General features: G+C 33.8%; 1 protein-coding gene across 1 annotated transcript; it reads right to left on the reverse strand.

Moving 5' to 3' along the window:
* Positions 1–986: 986 nt before the first annotated feature.
* Positions 987–16,147, reverse strand: LOC106466819 (nose resistant to fluoxetine protein 6-like). Its single transcript, XM_013927121.2, has 11 exons — positions 15,987–16,147; positions 14,452–14,634; positions 13,952–14,045; positions 10,130–10,222; positions 8,383–8,551; positions 7,974–8,053; positions 7,316–7,432; positions 6,169–6,301; positions 4,617–4,803; positions 3,901–4,043; positions 987–2,943 (listed from the first exon to the last, which is right to left on the reverse strand). The coding sequence occupies exons 1-11, from the start codon at positions 16,087–16,089 to the stop codon at positions 2,827–2,829; spliced, it is 1,419 nt and encodes a 472-aa protein (XP_013782575.2). The 5' UTR covers positions 16,090–16,147; the 3' UTR covers positions 987–2,826.
* Between the last annotated feature and the right edge of the window lie 4,320 nt (positions 16,148–20,467).

The following is a 20,467-nucleotide window of genomic DNA, read 5'->3' on the forward strand; positions in this document are numbered from 1 at the left end:
ATGCGGATTCTAATCCCCGTTCCACTCAATATGCTTTCCTTTTCAGCTATGGGGTGCGTTATTATGAGACGGTCAATCCCACTAATCGTTGGCAAGAGTTGGCGTTGGGTGGTGATGACTAGCTGCCTTCCCTCTAGTCTTTCAGTGCTAATTAAATTTTAGGGGCGGTTAGCACAGATAGCCCTCGTGTAGGTTTGCGCGAAATATAAAACCAGTGTATTGTGTTACGTTAACTTTAATTAGACAAAAAACTAAAGTACTTATCTACTAATAAAGAAACCCTGAAGTCGAAATTCGTGGAATTCATAAGTAAGAAATCTGATGCGTGTTCACCAATCATAAGTCAGGTTCTAAACTTCTCGTAAATGTGACCGCTTCCTAACAATTCTAGCCTTGTTATATAATTAACTACGACTTAGTGGTGTGAAGAATTAATCGATCACAAAGGCGCTGCTTTTCTTTACCCAAGGAAATACTGTATGTATGTTTAAACTATAAATACACATTGATGCAGTAAGACTTAAACCTGTTCAGCCCAAAAGAATAAAGAAAATACGACGTTATTCATTTCTTTGGATTGCAGAAAGATAATCAAAATTGCATCGTCTAAATGTTTAAAAATGATGACGCATTCACGAAATTGTAATATTGTCGACAAATTTATCAGTGAACTGGGTTTTATTATTTTGCATGAATTGTTAACACCACGCCAGTAAACGAAGAACGTCGTCAAAGATAGTTATATTTCGATTTTCGTAAGACTTAATCTATGTAACGCTACTCCCTATGTTAGAAATTCAGCCAAAAGAATAATGAGTTCCTAACCGTATAGACCTTAGCTGGAGATATCTTCGTCTTAATATTTCAACTATATACGGCTAATACTATTTCCTGTGTTTTAAATTTTAATATAGGTTGTATAAGGTTATTTGTGTAACATATAATGGTCCTAAAGAGATGTTAGCTCCTAGTTAAAGCAATCCAAGTTTCTGTCATTAACTGTATCGAAAACTTTTATTTCTTACATAAAATTCAGTGAAATTTTACAATAATGCCCATTCATACACTTGACTGTTTTACACAACCATAGAAATGGGGAGTTTCAATCAAATATTTTAAATGCTGATGGTCTAGACTAGATAAGTTGCATAAGAGCTTATTAACATGCAACTGAAGTAACAACATGTTTTCAGGAATGTCACTTGCCAAAACGTTCATGCAAACTGTAATATGATACACATTTAACAGGAAAGCCTATGGTGTGATATACAGCATTGGCTCCCTTTCGATAAGGTTAGACTGAAGCAAAATGTTACCGAAATAATCTTTATTGTATGTCGAGGCTTGAAAATAAGTTTGGTTTAATTTTTTTAAATGTAAAACAATCTTTGTATAATATGAAGGAAAAAGTTTAGCTGACATCAATAAAAAACACTATAAAAATAAATATTTGCTTAACTTTAGATCAGTTGTTTGTTTTGAAAAATCCCTTGTTCAAATAAAATATTGCTACCTTTGTTAATTTAAAACTAAAGTTACGAAAACAGAATTTAGGGTGTATATTTTTAATGTTTAATTAAGCTTTTAATGTAACACCCAAATTTATAAGAGATCGTTATTAGTTGTTACTGCAAATTTCGCAGCATAATAAGAAGGGTGGAAATTTCAGTTGTGTTCTGAATCAATCGATGATGAAGTCAGTCCTAAGCTGTCATCATAGTTGTAATGATTTAATGTTGATGCAATTTACAGTATTGTACATGTCTGTCGCTTTTAACTAATTAACATTAAAAATTAGGGGAATTTGACACTTAGTACATGTAATGGTTAATAAAGTGAGATACATTAAACTTTGAGAAGGTTAATGGAAATACCCACTTAGTTCATCTCTAGGTTATAATGGCCAGACATTCTGGAGTTAGTTCATCTGAAAAACACAATTCGCTTCTCTAGCAGGTCAGTTTGATATTGTTATTTGCTTCTGCTGAGTGAACTCAAGGATCTGGTTATTTATTGTCTATAAATCAGAACTGAACCTCAGTGGATAGTTCTGTTAAAATTCTCCGCAAAGTGATATTTTCGATATAATATTTATAGCTTTCTTTCTCTTTGTATTGCGGTACCCTCCAGTGGCTTAGCGGTAACTCTGCGGACTTGCAACGCTAGAAACAGTTTCTATACTCGTGGTGGGCACAGCGCAGATAGCCCATTGTGTAGCTTTGTGCTTAACTACAAAAAAACAAATGTATTATGGTGTTTAAGAACCCATCTTGTCGACAGGTTATTTTGATGTTAAAGGAACTCGGTAATTGAAAGCTGCTTACGTTAAAAGAGTACTTGTCTATTGGATGATATCCTGCACGATAAAACCGAGAAATATACTTAGCACTCTAGAAATCTAACAAAAGATATATAAAAGTTAAAAATTAATACCTAACACCGTAATTTGTAGGCATTGGTTTTTTGGTTCAAGTAAACTTGAAACCACTTTTTTTTTCTATTTACTTTACAGTTCAAGTTGTGCAGGTTGGTAAAACATCGTGAGCATTTTTTTTCGATTTTTCATAAATACTTCGAATTCAACCATCCAATCTTCTAATAAAAAATGACACTCGTTTTTAACACTGGCCGCAATTGGTTAAACTGATATATGTAACAAAAAAGTACTTAAATAGTTCCAAAATTATAAAAAGAAACACGACAAACACTAACGTATCAGTATGTTACCATCACAATTTTGTCGGTTTTGACTTCTTTAAAACTGCACCGTTTGTAACATTGTTCAACTGATCGGTTGTCTTCTTATGTTCATTGTTTCGGTAATTTTCATTTGTCTCTCTTCAGTATGACGTTTTCCAGTCCAGCAAATGGAAATTCGAAGAACAGTGACAAAATAAAAGCTAATATAAAAGTGAAGACTAGGTTACCGAAGATCAGGTACATCTGAAAATAAGTAAACAGTTAACATGTTTTTCAATTACGCTTTCAAGCTTCTTCATAAATGTAAAGTTAATTATGTAAGAAAAATATTCGACTGAATTATTCACATGATCATAGTCTACTGTAAAGAAGAGTAATTAAGCACCCATTTATACATAGATGAATTCCAGTAATTTTATGTACAAAAGCGTTATGTAATTTGTTTATTATTAATGTCACCGAAAAACTATCCTGTATACTTCTCCATTGTAGTCAATTGACTGTTAAGAAACTAGGACAGTCAGTCTACCTTGGGATTAGTGCTTAAAAAACAACTATTCCACTAAAGTAGCACATTTCATATAGTTTAAAAAGTCATTTTCCTTTGTGTGATACTTGTACTACTTTACCCAAATAAACAGTCATTAGCTTTATGGTATTATTACCTGTAGTCACATGACTTTGACAGAACATTGTCATCTGGTGTCAGAAGTGTGAAAACAGTATTAAGATTAACCTATTCAATAATTAGAAGAAAAACAAATCAAATGAAGAAACTAATTCTGTCCCATAGATCTGTGGCACTGAAAAGCACTTCTTATTAACACTATTTAACAAAAAGCATTAGTATTGAAATGAATATTAAAATACATCAACGTTGTTGACAAGAATATGTAAATTTCCGTTGTTAAGTAATATTATTCTTCATTTTGTATATGAAATTTTTGTTCCTCAGAGATTTAAACATTTTTTTCTTGCCTTTTTTCCCGTAAAGCACTAATACATCCGCTAGATAACGTGTATTATCCTAAAAGTATTATTATTATTATTTAAAACTTGCTGGTCCAATGCTTTTATATTTATTTTATTATCTTGTGTGTGCAGGTATTGAAACAGACCAAATGATTTGTACTGTGAAGTAGACAAGCTAATATATATATATAAACATGTTTTCGAAGATTAGAGCTGTAACTGTTTTACCATAAAGCCGAAAGTTGCGTCAACTGTTAGTTCTTGTTCTCCATAAAGAGCTGCCATGGCAACGGGATGGATTAGATACGCAGAATATGTCAGGCGACTTAAAGGAACAAATCCTCTCCACGACAACAAAGTTGTGATAAAACCTGAATCATAGAAATAGAAACTGCTGTATAATAAGTTTAATTTCGGTAGTGCATATTGGTGTATAGAAGACATATTAATACTAGAAATAAACTAGCTTATAACACCAAAATGTTGTTTTTATTTAATTACACACTCAGCTTCTTCAGAAGCGTTCACTAAAACAGAAACCGAAACTTTGAGTGTCTAATTAAATAAAAACAACATTCTGGTGTTATATGGTCGTTTATTTCTAGAATTATAAATGTTGCTAAAACAAATCATCGATTTCTTAAGTGTTAACTACTTCTATGTACTTACAGAATATCGTTTAAGATATTTGAAAGTGTTATATACTCATGTTTCGGTCGTAATTTATTTACAGTTCAAACCTGAAACAAAGTTTTGATCAGTGTATAGTTAATAAATATTTTTATTGATTTTAACCAAAAATTACCCTCGCATTCGATATACATGTTCACACAAAACATGTAACGTATTATTAATTGTAACCTGAATATTCAAATATCGTTAGGTTATCTTCATTGGATATATAATACTTACAAGAAAAATAAACTATAAAAGTGATTTCATACCTCCATAACCTGCTGTACAGGCAAATGTCAGCCAGGCAAGCCCTATCGCCCAAGCTGTTCGTGCTAAAGCGCTGTACATAGCAGAAGCCAAGTTGTTTGGAAGCTGTCCTTCGTAAGCTGGCCACATCCCATAAAGAGCCAAGACACTACACAAAAATGCTAGGAACCAGCCGAGTATTACATACCTCTGTAAAAAGAAAGATAGGCTTTGGACCCAAACTGTGCATGTAAAGTTAAAAAATAAGTACTGTTTTTGTTTACTTTTTCTGATCAGTATTATGTTTCATATCGGTAGAAGAGAGGACAGTAATGTGGCTATATAGTATTTAATTCTTTAAGCCTACTTTGCAACTACTAGGATATTTATGGCTAAAATTCTTCTTTTAAAGAACTGTATATGGTGCTTTCTTTATTTCTTTTGCTTATATGTGAAAAAGTAAAAAATTGTTTATATATTTTTACACTTAAAACTTTATAATTATTATAAGTAATCGTTATTTGTTTACGTTATCCAATCGCTACTACATAACTTTAAAGAAAAATCAGTTAGTGTGTTATGTTGATTTATGCAAAGGAACTTGCGTTAGTTTATGTTTCCAAATAGGTATTGGCTAATATAAAGGAATGAGTATTGATTTACGTCATGAAATTAGTGTTAGTTTATAAGCATATGTATGCAGGGTGTCCGAAAAGTCTGGAATCATAGGTTAGTTGCAGCTTTTCTTAATTTAAGAATTATGGTGCTGTCACAGCATGAGAAGGTTGAGTTAATCCAAACTTGTTTCGAATTACAAGGACAGCATGTGGAACACATTCTATACAATTCGTTGAAGTGCCTATGGTTCTAGATTTTTCGGACACCTTGTATTATAACAATATTGTTGTTTACGTATATTTTATGTTACCCTCATAAATTTTGAAACATCAATAACTTATTTTGCGTGTCGAAGAATTGTGAGATATTAGTCTTACCAAAACTTAAATACACATGTTCAAGTCCATAAGTTTCAATACAAATATTAAACATTAGGTTAAATAGGCATGTAAATAAGTTTCTGACAGAAAAACAAGAGAGAATCCTCAATAGCCGCAGCACTTGAAATTCTTTTAGGTAGAATTAGAGTAAATTAATCTATGATACCTTTTTTTTTCATTTGTATTAGCTATATTTTTGTGCTCTAGCAATACCAAGTATAGGGCGCGCGAAAACCTATTCGATTTTATTCCTCCTCATAAATATTTTTAGGCAGGATTAGAATAAAATAATCTATGATACCTTGGGTGTGGTCAAATACATCAGTCGAAAGGGTTTGATGTCCTGAGTCCAAAACTGTAATTAGATCTCGAATCGTTCAAGAGATGATGGGGCTATGAGCTAAACATTTGTATTTGGAAAAACTCAGAGCCGTTCTATGAGCCGCTATGTTAGTAACAAACGACATCATCTTCTTCAGTGACGGAAACACGTCTTCAAATTAGTATTAACTCATTTTGAATTTAAAACCGTGCAGATATGTTTTAATGCAAATTTGATAGTATAAAAGATATTTACCTTTTTCAAGATCATTTTTCCTCCATTACAGTATAATATGTAACCCAGTGTCACCCCCACTAGGAAAGGACCCATTCTGCAATATGGTTTTATGTAAACCATTGAAGAGTAGTTGTTCATCACAGATTCAGGGCTAATAAAAAGAGAAGAAACGTTTAAAAACCACATAGTTATGTTTGTTTTTCAATTTCGCGCTAAGCTATACAAGGGCTATTTGCGCTAGCTGTCCCTAATTTAGTAGTGTAAGACTAGAGGGAAGACAGCTAGTTATCACCATCCACTGCCAACTATTTGGCTACTCTTTTACCAACGAATAGTGGAATTGACCGTCATATATAACGCCCCCGTGGCTGAAAGGGCGAGCATGTTTCGTGGAACTGGGATTCGAACCCACGACCCTCAGATTGCGAGTCGAGTGCCCTAACCACCTGGCCATGCCCGGCCACACAATTATGAGAAATAGTTTGATGAAAAATTCCAAAATTAAGTTATGGCTATCCAAAAATGAAACTGGAAGTTATCTATAGTGTTAATAAAAATCAGTACTTGAAACAAGTTTCAGTTTTGTTTTGTCAGATTGTTTCATTAACCAGTTTTGCATCACCAAGATGAGTGTCTAAAAGTTGATTTGTTAATTGTTTTAAAAAGAGACGCTTAAAATATCAAAGGACATTACATTTAATTATATATAAAATGTCTCAATATAAATAAACCTCTCGGAATTCCTATGATGATCATATAGATCATTCATATCGGGCCTTGTTGTAAATTAAAAGTTGACACTAACGTTGTGCAATGTACTATATTTCAGTTGAAGGGTGAATTTACTGGCGGTCATTCAAATAAAACCTTCATACGTTATGGCGCTTTCTTTTCGCATTTTGTTCGGTAAATACTAGTTTAAGTATTACGGAAAACGTAATAATATTATCATTAAAAGAAGGATAGAAAATCGTTATAGAAACACTGGTTCTGATAAGCAGTTTAACGAAATTCATTATCATCTTAAGTTTGACCTCTATTGTTGCATAAGCGGAGGAATCCATTATTTTACAGCAATATCATACAACTTGCAAGATATCTAGAATTAGGGAAGACACTCCAAAATAGCCTACAGATAAAAGTACGTCTAAGACTTGCAACTTACATGGCTTTGGTCAGTAAAGGAACAGGGGGTAAGTGTTGGGATCCTGTAATAACACCAGTTACCACTGAAGTCAACACAAAGAATCCTAGTAAAATCGGAAGTCCCCATCGTATATCCCTGTCGATAAAACATCGAACGTTAAAATTAACCTAATTGTAAACCAACCAAAAGTTAATATTCGGATTTCTAATTTAACGATGTGCAAAGTGAACTTGGTTAATTTATTTTATTTTTTCTACTCTATAAGAAAAAAAAAAGAATACAATCTCAACTTGTGAAAATCTGTTTTATTATTTCAAAGCAGTGATCTAATGAGAGTCTGAATTTTCCGTTTATTATCGAACCAGAAGGCTCTTTAAATGCGTAACATAGTAGGATTACTGCTGAAAAAGCGATGAGATAATAATAAGGATGGTTTCATCCGCGACACACGCTTGTTTTGCGATTCATGATTAATTTTTTACAAAAATTTAATGTTATGTTAAACATGTACAGTAAATTAACGTACCTGTACAATGGATAAATAATTATCAGCGACACAAGATAAAACTGAAAGTCCACAGCTGAATACCAAGAATGGCTCAAATATTTAATGTTAAACATGTACAGTAAATTAACGTACCTATATAATGGATAACTAATTAACGGCGACACGTACCTGTACAATGGATAAATAATTATCGGCGACACAAGGTAAAACTGAAAGTCCACAGCTGAATACCAAGAATGGCTCAAACACTAGAAAATATGAGGACAACATTGAAATCTTAGTTCAAGAAGGTGCTATAGTATGGTAGTTTTTGATGTAGTAAAAACTACATTATTAATATCGGCTTGACTGTAAATTCCTTACAAATTTTTAAAATGCATGACAAGTATACTACATTTCAGCGACACTTACTTAAATACACAAATGCTCAAAAATTAAAATACTGTAATATATTTACGAAATGGATATTTTAAAAGTTTTAAAACGATATATTCTTAGTTTTTCTCACCACAACTTAGTGAATCACTGGATAAACATTTTCCTTTAGCAATGCATATATCACACAACTACATCTCACCATGTTGCTAGTGTCAATAAAATTCTGAAGGTAGAGGGCGTTCAACCACCAATTTTTCCTGCACCAAGCATCATACATGATAATAGTATCAAGCCAAGCAGGACCTTCGAATACGTAACGTAGGATCACCGCAGAAAAAGCAATGAGAACCATCATCAAGGGTGTCATGCTGATAATTACATAAATTATATTAATAATTATTTCATATGCAATAAAGTATATTAAATATGCAAGGAAATTGTTGGAAGCATTATTTTGGAAGAAGTGAAGGTGAACACCCAAGGATAATGCTAACCAAATATCTATAAGTTGTTACTACTTAATGTTGAACATAGTTTGAGACTACTTTTAGTAAAACAAGGAAATGTAAATCACTGTATGATACATTAAGACAACTGACCTTCAGTATAAAGAATATATATAAAGCAATGATATTTTTTTAGTTGGAGACCTATTGGTCAGGATAAATTAACTGGTTGGTTGGTTGGTTGTTGTTGATCGGAAAGCTACACAATAAACAGTTTGTATTCTGCCCACCTCGAGTATCAAAACCTGAATTTTAGCGTCGTAAGCCTGTAGACTTACCCCTGAGCAGGTCATTTATGAAAGGTAAACCCAACTATAATTGAAATTTAATTACTGTAACTAAAGAATAGTGTAGAATACAAAAAATGGTTCAACAGAACTAAATAATAGTATAGAATACAAAAATGGTTCAACAGAACTAAAAAATAGTGTAGAATACAAAAATGGTTCAACAGATATGTAATGGGGAGAAATATTAAAGAACAATGAGAGATCTATGAAGAAATTACACAAATACTTCAAAATCATGTATTCGTACAGTTAGTAACTAACGATAAAAATGGCCATAAACATACAGAATATGTCTATTGTTTTTTAATAAAACATTTCTACAACTACTCCTTATCGGTATATTTTGTACTCGTTACAATAACTCTGACCAAGTCAGAAACCGAGTGTACCTTGAAAGTGATGATTTGTTACAGCAACATTCTGCTATGCTACTCTTCAGCCATTTGCCGGTATTTTCATTTGTCAGTTTTATGATAAAAAATAAGTGCTGATAACTAACTGCGCTTTATTTTAAAGTTTATATTAAGGAGCTTATAACAGGTTATTAACCCTAAAATGGGTTTTACGTCTTTCACTACCAGTAAGGTCCGCATATTACATCTTAATGGGTAATATTTATGTTTTTGTCTCGGTGTAAATAACTGGACAAAATAATTAAACGTAATTACTAATTTTCTAAGTAAATTATATAGGGGGACTCCAGCAATATTTAGAGAGATTAATTGCAATATTGTTTTTTTTTTTTACATTTTTCTGGGTAACTAATGTTGTTAATGGCTCTGAATCCAACGAAGGCATGGACCCGTAAGCAGTCTGATGTATAAACAGCTTCGAAATATTTGTTTAATAAACCCAATGGCCGTGCATATTGATAATTCTATGGTTAAATAAAATAATAACGTCCAATACACTTTAATTGCCGTTATGGTGATTTCCTGTTGTAGTTTATAACTCATCAATAAATCGTTTTTTGTCTAAGCAAACAAGAAAACGTGAAGGAAACAATAGAGCACAAATTGTGTTAATGATCTTAAGTACCTTTTGCGTTGGTTTTAAACTTAGTTTGTAGAACTACAAACATTTTATTTTTACGCTTGTTCTTTCGGTTTGATGAAGAGAAAACTAGTGTGAAACTAAAACCATCACATACCGCCAGTAACGATGAAAGTAAAATAGACCTAAGTGAAATTTTCCTTCTGATTTTTTCAATTTCTTTAATGTCAGGAACGTTACCAGGAAACCACTGTGGAAAAAAACAAACAAACCATATTTTACTGTGTAGAACACTGAAGGAAATAATTGCACCCTGAAAATACAAGTGTTATTACACAAACACTGCATATAAATGGTTTCCTTTGTTTTTTGTTTGTTTTCAGGATTTTGCGCAGAGCTATACAAGGGCTATCTTCCCACAGCCGTCCCTAATTTTAAACTGAATGACTAGAGGAAAGGCCACTAGTCAACAGTACTCAACGTCAACTTTTGGGTTATCCTTGTCTGATCGAATATAGTATTTGACTGTCACTTTTGTAATGTACCCATGACAACAGTTCGCAAATATTCCTGTTCACAGTCAGGGCACGTTAAAAACTGGTCATACCCGGTCCCTCTTCCTTTTTATTTCATCTCTACCCATCTCTACTGTGATTTTGAACTTTTATGATTGTCATGCGTTCTTAACTAATGTTCGAAGGCTGACTGAAATTTAATTATTTTTTTTATGAAGCCGGATCCTACAGATTTATTTAGCAATATAAATATTCTAAATTATTGGTTTAATAATTCAACCTTATTAATTTAGCAAAGAATAAACTAACAATATATAACAGTTAACATTTTAGTATTAAAAATACCAGCACAACTAGTACTAAAGACAATATTCCAACATTCACTTCGGCAGAACTTGATTCACAAACACTGCTATCAAAATTCATGCAGGTGGCGTTGAAGGTCATATTCATGCTGGTGTTTGCTAATACAGATTATTTTTAAGCAAAGTTTTACTTATCAACTAATAATATCAGATAACATAATATATTCAAATAATAATACGTTATCATAAAATCGTCTTTGACTTAATCTTTCACTGAGTAACTATTAAGAACGTTAACCACAATATCAACGGCTTTTCCTCTAGGTAAGGTAGTACACAAGGTACAGCACAGGTTTATAACCACACATCAGAAGTTGGTAACAATGGTGCAGCGCCCCTCCCGGCATTCGTAGCTGCTTGTAAATGCCACAGGCTACGTGCATATGCATTAAATTCCTCAACCTATGCTAGCTGCAATTCACCATATTTCATGGCAAAGAGAACGCAAACTAGTTCTTCGGTTACTCTTTTCGGATCTACCGAAGTATTAAACATGGTATCCAACCACTAGTGGAATCTCCTACCATATGGCTTGGCACTTCTTTAATAGAAATGGCTTTAACTCACACGTCGAGCAAGTAAATGATCAGATAGGGTCTCATCATGTGGCAAGACAATCTGTCGCCATTTCTTTGTTGTGTCACTTGCACAATCATCAAACAGTGACCTCAAATGTCTCTGTGTCCATTTTTTTGCTCTCAGATGTGGCATGACACAAGCAACACTAGTGATACCACCAGTTTCAAGTTACCTACACTTCACATACTGTACTAACATCCCATAATTTCAGAACAATACCCGGACTTTATACCCTCTCGGACATATAGCTGCTAATCCTGTCTGCATCCTGCATTTCTTTTGTTGACTATATCACTGTATTAAAAAGTGTCAATACACTAGCCCTTGTCTGCAGTAAACCATGGAACATCACTTAAGTAAAAAAATGTACTTGACTCCTTTCTGCAACATACACGCATACAGTCCACTATTCTTGGATCTGGTTTGGCCGGCATTGGATGACTTTCCCATGAAAATGTAGGTCATCTGTTGCACGGATAAAACAAACTAACAGACAGTTTATATGGTATATCTATCCCTGAAATAACAATGCTAGTACCAAGGTCAAAGGAGACTACCTTTATCCTGCGGTTGATATGACCAAGCTAAACATGTAGCAGAATTTCTCTAAATGTGGGTCACAATCCCAATGGGGGTCACGGAAGGTTTGAATGGGGATTGCAAGTACTTCAGAAAATATTTTACTTCTGTATGAAAATTACAGAAAAATAGCACAAAATAAATAAATTATAACATTTTTTTATAATGTATCACATTTTAATACATTTACAAATTATAATTTTTCTTGGTAGTGCAACATAAGTTAAAGTAGTAGAATCAAAAGAAAGATACAGAAACAGAACTACAACCATGACTAACAAGTCTACAACCTCGCTTGGAGAGACTATGCTCGCTAAAATAAAATAAAAAAGAAGCAATTTATTTACTGCTTGGGTGATGGTATCCTAGGATTACTTCCGCTCCCAGCAAAAACCTTGGATGGTAGTATCCTTATAAGTTAGCTTTTGGCACTTTCTGGGGGAATTATTAAGAATGGACTACTTGAGCTTAACGTGGTTCATATCCGGCAATAGGTGTTGCCATGGAAAATAGATAACGTCATGATCTTCAAGCCACCACTTTGTGACTCGGGATGAATGAGCAGGATCCTTATCTTTCATGAAAATTCTGCCTTGTCTAGTAGGCTGGTCAATGGACGTTTAGTTAGCATCAGAAAACAAGAGGGTGCGATAGCATTAGAAACCATGAAAGTGTAATATCATCTGTGATGTCCACTACAGTCGACATACGCTAATGTTTGGGTTATTTTGTGAGAAGTGGCTTCTATCTAGTTATTCTGCTATTGTAGCCAATGCTATGAAGATAACTTCTGATGGTATTGGGGCAATTTGCAGCTGTCCTTTTCCTCACGGCACGAAGAGTCCATTCTGTTGATTTTGGATGCTTAGACCGTGCAGAAAGTATTGTTTCTCTGACGTGGTTGAAAGTGCATTATCAGCCACTTCAACGTGGACAGCAATATTGCTAATAACCTAACTATGTTTTGTTGCCTCTGACCACCTTTCCATCCAGCAAGTAGGATTTCGTTGAACCATTACTAATACCAAGGATCATTACTAATTCTGTGATCGTTACCGGGTTATACCTATGTTTATATGACGAGGTTATTTGCATATGACGCCCTGAAGATAGTCGAATTAAAGTATCTATTTACTTAATGGTAGGCTGTGTATGTTAGCGCGTGCATGCTGATCACGTCCCCCATGGTGACATGACTCATCTATATATTTAAAGACGAAATGTGTGTCTGTTTGCACCATAACTCCACCAAGCATATTGGGCCAATCTCAACCAAATCACGTAATAAAAACGCTTGTGTGTGCTTTTAAAAAACGAAAGTAAAAAAAAGACCGGAATTTGATGAAACTACATTTCGTATAAAGCACTATGTAAAAAAAAGCATTAGTAAGTGGCGCCACAGTAGAAATATTGGATGCTGGATGCACAACCTTCAAATTGAATAAGGTTCCCTATTCTCGTCATGAGAAGAATATGTCTGTAATGTGATAAGAACTTCTGCAGGATCACATTGCAGTATTTCATGAACCATAACTCTAGAAACAAAGAAACGTTATTGTGACAAAATACAGCTCTTACCCTTAAAGAAAGCTTCGCTTATTTTTCACGAGAAATTGTCGTGTAGAGCTATAACAAAAAATTATTGTGCAATATAAAAAACAAACGATTTTACAAATTCTTGATCAGTTTCTACGTTTAATTCTAAAACTTACATTTGTGTTGTCGATGTTGTGGCATTCTTGTCTCATAGCTTTAAAAGAACAAAAAAAGCTCTTATATATACGTGTGTGTGTGTTGTGAAGGGCAATCTTTAGTCATAGAAAATGATTTCTAATTTTCCAACCTCTTCAGATGGTGTATTCTGACAAAGGGACGTTTTTTAATCGTTACTTGTAAGGTGAACTATTTTTACAAACCTTAGTCACTTAAGTTCGTGGTTACCTGAGAAAGAAAAACGTGTCCACAGACAAGGTTCCGTTCACTAATGGCTGGATCCAGAGCGATTGAGATACACTTCCAATGCCTATAGAACTTCCTTAATAATGATAACAATAAAGAAAAAAACAAGGGGCTTAACGTCTTACGTTATTGTAAAACAACCAACGAGAGCGTTTCGTTACTAGAAAATATTAAATGTGTTTTGCGGAAAACATGTTTTATTTTACTCAAATAACATTTTCTAAATTTTAAATAGAAATTTTAATATTTGACGTTCATACTTAATTAAAATTAATTTAGATCTATAAATTCATGATTCTAAGTATCATTACACTTATTATAAGAGCAAGTCATCATAACGCTTATATCTTTAGTTTTCCGATAATTACTCTCTAAAGATATTATTAAGGTGCATTATTTCTCTACGTACCCAACTTTCTATAGCTACAACTAAATTCAACTGTGTATCACAAGATGTTGCATAATTTAATTTATCTACTTACTAAAGAATAGCCAGCGAAGGGCAAAAGAGCAGGAATGTCCAGTGATAATCCAAAAAATAGTTAAAACCCGAATCCCATGCAACACATCAATAGACTCTTCTGATCTGGATGTGTTGAGCAGTTTTTGTGCGTTGCACTTCAACGATAATGCTGTCAGTACAAGTCTCACTTTATTTGTAGATCCTAATAGGATGGAATATGGAGATATATTAAACTTACACTAACTAACATGTACATTAAATCCCTTTCCACACTAACTAACAGGCTTACGTGTACATTTTATCCTTTTCCACACTAACTAACAAGCTTACATGTACATTAAATCCCCTTCCATACTAATTTAGCAGACTTACAAGTACATTATACCTCTTTCCACACTAACTTAGCAGGCTTATACGTACATAATACCCCTTACCCCATTAACTTAGCAGGCTTACGTGTAACTTTTCCCACTAACTTAACATGTATAAAAACTGAACATTATACCCCTTACAGTGGCAGAACAAGCAGTTCAGGGGCCCCGGGGAAAAGAGTGGTCGGAACCCCTTTTTTCAGAAGAAAAGACCAGAGCAGGCCCCCAGGTCATTGCTCCGTCTCACAATTTTGAAGACTTTCAAAGTATACATTGTTTCCCTTATTTTGCTACTTTTTAAGGGTTACAAGATGTAAGCTTTATCTCGCCATCCTGTAGGCTTACAAGGTGGATATAGTTAATCTTTTACTTCGATATTCTAGAAGGTGTTGTTTTTTCGACATTCTACAAAGTTATGAAGGAGGTTTATTTTTCATAGTTTAAAGGCGCAATAGGAATGTGTCCCTCTCCCTCGACAGCGGAGTTTAGAAACAGAGAAACATTATTATTATTATATATACTATATTACTAAAAATATTAAGCCGTCGCTACTCGAATGATATTTGGGCTAGACGTGGTCCAAAAGTGCAGAGCGTGATTTGTGTTTGTTTTGCGGTAACGGGCTGCAAACCACTGAACATCGGATTCATAATCCGGCACTTTAATCACTAGTTCACGCTCGGCCCACAAGATGAAGCGCATAACACCACCTCTTTATAGATAGCATTGTGTCATTCTGCACGTGCTATTGAGAAGGACCGTATTTCTTTCGGAATACCGCGTCCATTCAGCAACAGTTTAAAACAAATAATATCCGGAAAATAATTTGACCTGAATCCAACTGGACTGCTCTGAGAATGCTGCCTAAGGGAGAGAAAGGACAAATTTCACTACAGTGGGAGTTGTTTTATTATATTACGGACGGTTATTTTCTTCAAGAAAATATGTTCTTACATTTAGTAGCAAGTGTTAGTAAGAGATTCCACTTAGTAAAATTAGGGCTAGCCACGAGACATGACAGTCCCTTCTTTTCAAGGAGTTATGTCCAAATAGATTTGGTAATATTGTGTATACTCTCTCGTTCTATTGGCTTGCATGATGAGTGTCCTACTACACTCCTTTGTTCCCATGCCAAACATCAGCCTACATGCAGAAATAATAATAGGACATGAGACACATTTACCTGGATATTGTTTACTTTCACAGAGTACTTCAGAGGATGCGTTCATGTTTGGTACCATAACCTGTTTGTTTTTTGTAAAACAGAAGTTCGTTTCTTTGAACATCTTGAGAAATAGCTCATAGACCGTACCAATGATGACAAGACTGACGATGACGAGAAGAATTGCCCTACAAACAAATACACTGTACACTATAAAGTCTGTCAGTAAATGAATAACGTATATAAAAAAAAACAAAAAAACAACAAACTTATAACCATGGTCGTCCCTACTTGTCTTTCTTTATTCGATAATTTCTTATAGACTCACCTGGAATATACCATATGATCTAAAACACATTGTACGATACTGAGTCCACTATAATTACGTGTTGTCAAAATTATCCATTTAGTGTGAAAACATTACATGCGGTAATCTCATTCCCTTGCCAAGGTTGCTGATGTTCTCTTAATTGGTGTTTAGGTCTTATAGACCTGGGATTAGTCAGGTGCAAGTGACCTCTTCCTACCCCTGCTGGTAGATGGCAGCTGTTTCAGGTGAATACTAATTTAAATACTACATGAGGGTCAGAGTATCCCGTGGTTACCCTGACCCCTTTTTCAAGGTAATGTCCATGTAGGTACTTACACTTATATTCGTGTGAATACATACATTATCTCTATATGCAAAGTCCTGCACATCGAGAACAGTTCCACATGTATTTTTCACATACATTAATCAAGAAATTTACATAAATAATTTTTTAATGATGTCGTATCAGCTTAAAACTATAGTGGGTTTCTTAGTCTACCGTTAGGTGGCCGTATTAAATGCTTATTCTTAACATATATATATATATTAAATAATGAGAAGTACTTAGGGCTATCTTCATATATGCAGTAGCGATCTAATTCACATAGAAAATCATTTTTGGGCCAATTTTTCGCGAAATAATTTAGCGAATTATGTAGAAGTCTATGGGAGATAGTTTGTATACTTGCATAATTGTGCATAAATATTGATAAAGTATATCTGGGTAGCTTGTATGCAGTTGTGAGTAACGAAAGGTTGACACCCGTGATAGTGCTTTTGAAGATCCCACCCCCAGTAGTTCAGATGTACGTTTGAAGGCTTATAACACTAAAACACGGGGTTCTATGCTCGAGGTAGGCACATCATAGACAATCCATTATGTAGTTTTGTGCTTAAAAACAAACAAGCAAAAGCGCTGTTAAAACCTACACTACGTATAAACATAAATTTCGTTTTCTTCTGAACAATCCGTTTATTTTAGAGCAAAGCCATATTGGGCTATCTGCTGTATCAACCGCAAGGAATCAAAACCTGAATTTTAGCGTGTAAGTCCATATATTTACCGTTGTTTCACCGGCATCTCTTCTGAACAAAAGTGCTGTAACCTCACGTATTGCAATTTTACACCGTTTCCTTATCTCTATACCAAACTAAAGGTTTAGAATTACAGTATTCAATTGTAGATAACGTTTCAAAATCAGATGAATACTTTCTCGACCTTCTTTACTATCATGCAAAGTTGTTTTATCTTCCGATTAGTAACAATATTTTCACAAAACGAATGAAAAATTCTGATATTTTGTATCGGGGATTTTTTATTTTTTTATTTGTTTTACATAATCTACTTCGTTTGTTGTTATATTTTTAGCATTTTGAACGTTTTTAATAATAACTTCAAATAGATATGTTTTTCAGAGATTTTGTGAAAGAGTTTGATACCTTGTTCACTTGTGTCGTATGTGTTAACACTAACTCTGGCTGTGCTTGATTTTCAAAATTTGTATTTTGTAATTATTATCATTTTGACGTGATGACTTACACAGTAAGATTCTGTATACCAGTCTACAAAGCTCTAGATGAATACAGTCACCCTCACAAACAAAACCACTTGGAAAACTGCAGTTAGCTCTCTACACACCGTATTTTTCGGTGTATAAGACGCACTTTTTTACCCCAAAATTTAATGTCAAAATCTGGTTGCATCCTGTACACCGAAGGTATGAATAATATATATATGTATATATACGATATACACAAGCCATGTGTAAATATATTTAAATAGGCATGCATAGTTTAGTTTAATTGAATGTGTTATTTATAACAATAGTAGTTTTTGTTTTCTTTTAAAAACGTAACTATTTATAATACTCCCTAAATAATAAAAAAATAAAACAGTGAAAGCAATGAAGATTTTTGTAGGTTTTGAACCAAACTAAATAACAGTAAACTTTTTTTTTGATTTACGGTGTTTTCTTATTTTGATGTTTTGAGCTCTTTTGTGTTTAGAACAATATATACTAATTTTATCAAACTGAATTTTCGTTCAATAAAAATCTTTCAAATGCGACTGTGGCTTTTTTTCCCCAAAACTTTGTCTTCAAAATAAGGATGCGTCTTATATTCTGAAAAATACGGTATATCAACCCGTTAGGCTTAACATTGGCCAATCAACTACTTCAAACTCACTCTGCAAAAACATCATAGGTCAATTATGGAACGAAATACAAACAGCTATGTTCACTTTTTAAACTTACATTATAAATACTGTCATAGCTTTGAAATGACAGTTTGGTGAATTGCTTATTCTAAAACAAGAACCGCTGTTATCAGTACACGTACCGATATCCCACAACTAGAATGCCTGACCCCTACTTCGGATGAAAGAAAGTACACCTTGAACGTTCCATGAGACACGCATATTACACGTACACTCACAGGCGCTGCACTCGCAAAGTACGTACACGCCGATGGGGGAGATCCATTATGAACATGGGTAGAACAACCGTTCATAAATCATAGCCCCAGTTATGGGTTCAAGTATGTTACAAATATTGATTAGCTTATCATTAAGGGCACAAGATTCAAAAATGAAAGTATGACGCCGAAACGTAACTATTACCTATGTAAAACAGGATTATAATTAAAAAGTAAATAAAAAAATCCTCAAGTGTGTTTTACAAAAACGTCACAGACCAATGGCCAAGCTTAACTAGAAATAAACTAAACATTTTAACAACTGCGGGTTTAATACTCATGTTTTGACCTTCTTCACTATATCTTAAATATATTTATTAAATTCAAATTCATAACTATTTCTTGGAGCTTATGAATGAAAATAAGGAAGAATGTATAACTTTATGTCAACTACACTGTATCTGCTATAATCAGTACCAAAAAGACCTTTCGCCTAATACCAGGTTTCATCAGACCTGCTGGGAAATGACATACATAACAATAATTGAGAAAACTTACATTCACAATCCCCATTGATGTTCATTCACAACCCTACTTAAATAATAAAAAAACTATTGACAGTATTAGGCAACTGCTGTCACGATTTATGTCAAATGACAAACTTTTCACCTTAGAAATGTCAGACCAAGATGGAAAAAAAAAATTCATTTGCCTCTCTCTCCTACTCAGTGTTATCTAATTCGCAGTTTACAAATGCAGTTATATTCTATTACTAGAATAAGAAACATGAGATGATACACACATTTTTTTTCACTTTTTTTTACAAGTCATATAGAATGAGAGCTAAATCGACTGTGCTGAAAAAATAAAATCAATATCACAAGATTGAGGGTTTTCTTGTGAACATTAACTTTCCACCTAAAAATAACCAATAATCATAAGTTCGCATGCAACAGGCACCGTAAGTCTTACCAATAACACACCCCTTCCCGTTCAAGCTAAGAAATCGCTCTAAGCTTCCCTAACAGAAGCGTTGCTAGGCGATGGCACAAGGGACCCGTGCCCCGAATCTCAATTGAGTAACACTACTGTTCTGCTCATATGCATTAAACAACCACATTCTATATTGTTAAAACATTTTACTGCGAAATCACAGTCTATTTCTGCATTCAAGGAAATGCACTAATAGACACATATAACGAATTTGTTGTTATGTATTTATTTTACACAGATTAGATTAAGTTTAGATTAAGTTTATATTTCAAAACTCGCATAGCTTATGGTGTTAAATATGTATTGCGAAACTACCACCTATTCTCCAAAGTTGTAAAGATTCTCGAGAGAGAGAATCAACAATATACGTATATACTTAAACTTTTGTATGTAGCTCAGTATTGTTACCTAAGACTGAATTTTCTAGAAAACTTTCCCAAGGTTATAAATATAACCAACACGACGCGCCAAGTAGTGTCTAATAGTAGTTCGCTATAAACGTCGAAAGCTATAACTGTAATTGTTATAACGCTTATCAATCGGAAAGATTAAAATATTTGACCAGGAATCTTTACAAAGTTCGAACATTACAAACTATTTAACTTCAGTGGATTCTCATAGGACATTAGTATTTTTACGAAAACCTTACATAAATTCACCACAAAAGACTCGGCGCGCGTGACCAGTGAATAACGAATGACAAAGCTAGCTAGCTTCCCGGCGAATCGTACCTACATCAACTCGTAATTAACTCGCTCATTGTAAACCCTCGATAAGATATCAA

This window comes from Limulus polyphemus, unplaced genomic scaffold (assembly GCF_000517525.1).
Source record: "Limulus polyphemus unplaced genomic scaffold, Limulus_polyphemus-2.1.2 Scaffold2388, whole genome shotgun sequence".
In the NCBI taxonomy this organism is placed as follows: Eukaryota; Metazoa; Arthropoda; class Merostomata; order Xiphosura; family Limulidae; genus Limulus; species Limulus polyphemus.